This window comes from Triticum dicoccoides, unplaced genomic scaffold, assembly GCF_002162155.2.
Source record: "Triticum dicoccoides isolate Atlit2015 ecotype Zavitan unplaced genomic scaffold, WEW_v2.0 scaffold63285, whole genome shotgun sequence".
In the NCBI taxonomy this organism is placed as follows: domain Eukaryota; kingdom Viridiplantae; phylum Streptophyta; class Magnoliopsida; order Poales; family Poaceae; genus Triticum; species Triticum dicoccoides.
In genome coordinates this window covers 1-1,033 of record NW_021287733.1, presented here as the reverse complement: position 1 = coordinate 1,033, position 1,033 = coordinate 1, and the positions used below count along the sequence as shown (strand labels likewise).

At 51.8% G+C, this 1,033-nt stretch overlaps 1 protein-coding gene across 1 annotated transcript; it reads right to left on the bottom strand.

The window, feature by feature from the left end:
* Window positions 1-61: 61 nt before the first annotated feature.
* LOC119347294 (putative ripening-related protein 4) lies at window positions 62-673 on the bottom strand. The gene has a single exon (XM_037616133.1). The coding sequence runs from the start codon at window positions 671-673 to the stop codon at window positions 62-64; it is 612 nt and encodes a 203-aa protein (XP_037472030.1).
* Window positions 674-1,033: the final 360 nt, after the last annotated feature.

Sequence of the window (1,033 nt, the reverse complement as noted above, 5' to 3'; positions counted from 1 at the left end):
ACATCTACGTTTCCGCATGTCTGCGTGTACATAGCTTAATGCAAGGTTTTTATGGCATCGCTCACACATCAGACCAAGTGATCTTGAACACTCCAATCTCCTCCTTGAGCCCCAGCGCCTTCCACACGGCCGGTGACGCGTCTACGTCATTGTATGGGCACGGTGGCTCGAAGTTGTGCTCGGCGTCGCAGCCGTACACCGAGTCGCACTCGTCGACGACCTTGGCCAGCACGGCACGCCCGTTCCCGTTGATGCGGATCATCTTGTTGCACCTGCGCTTGCCGTCCAGGCGCAACCACCCCGTTGACAGCGCCACCACCAGCTCGGTGTCCTTGTGGAAGCGGTTGTCGCAGAACGATTTGCCGCCGCCGTCTCCACCTCGTGCGAAGCTGTTCAGAGTTAGGATCGCTGGCGTGTCGGCCGACACCGGGGGCGAGAACCTGAATTGCGGGTAGCGGTGACCCTCTTTACAGCAGACCGAGCTGTGATCCCTGTTGCAGTCACCGGCTTTGCCATGCAGGAAGCCACTGATGTGGCACCTTCCGTGAAGATGTTTGGCCTCTGTAGTAACGTTCGCGCTGCTGCTCACGGACACGGAGACACCATGGACGCGAAGCTGTGACAGGAGCATCACAAGAGCAAACATAGCTAATAGCTTCTTCAATTTAGCCATGTCTGTGAGGTACTCACGTTGCTTGCAAATCTGTAATTTGTGATTGTGCATTTGTGTGGATATATTGGTTGATTCATGTTCTTTATATAGGGCCCAAGCCCCAAGGAACATCAACTGGGTTATCTAATTCAGTCTCGTTTCTTCGGTTTTGTAACCCAGAGATGGTTGATGTTCTGCAACCTTCGGGCTTTTAACATTTGGGCGTGCAACATATACTTTTAAACAACCGTCTCTTCTTTATTTTATTGAATGAACTTTTGGCACGGAGCTTCCACTAATAGCCGAGGTGGAGGCATTCGTGAACATCCGAGTGAATGACATGCATAGTGAAGTAGTGTAAAGTAACTAGTTGAGACTATC

What these genes read in the sequence shown, in the direction of transcription:
- LOC119347294 (XM_037616133.1), bottom strand. Translation starts at nt 673, where the DNA reads ATGGCTAAATTGAAGAAGCTATTAGCTATGTTTGCTCTTGTGATGCTC.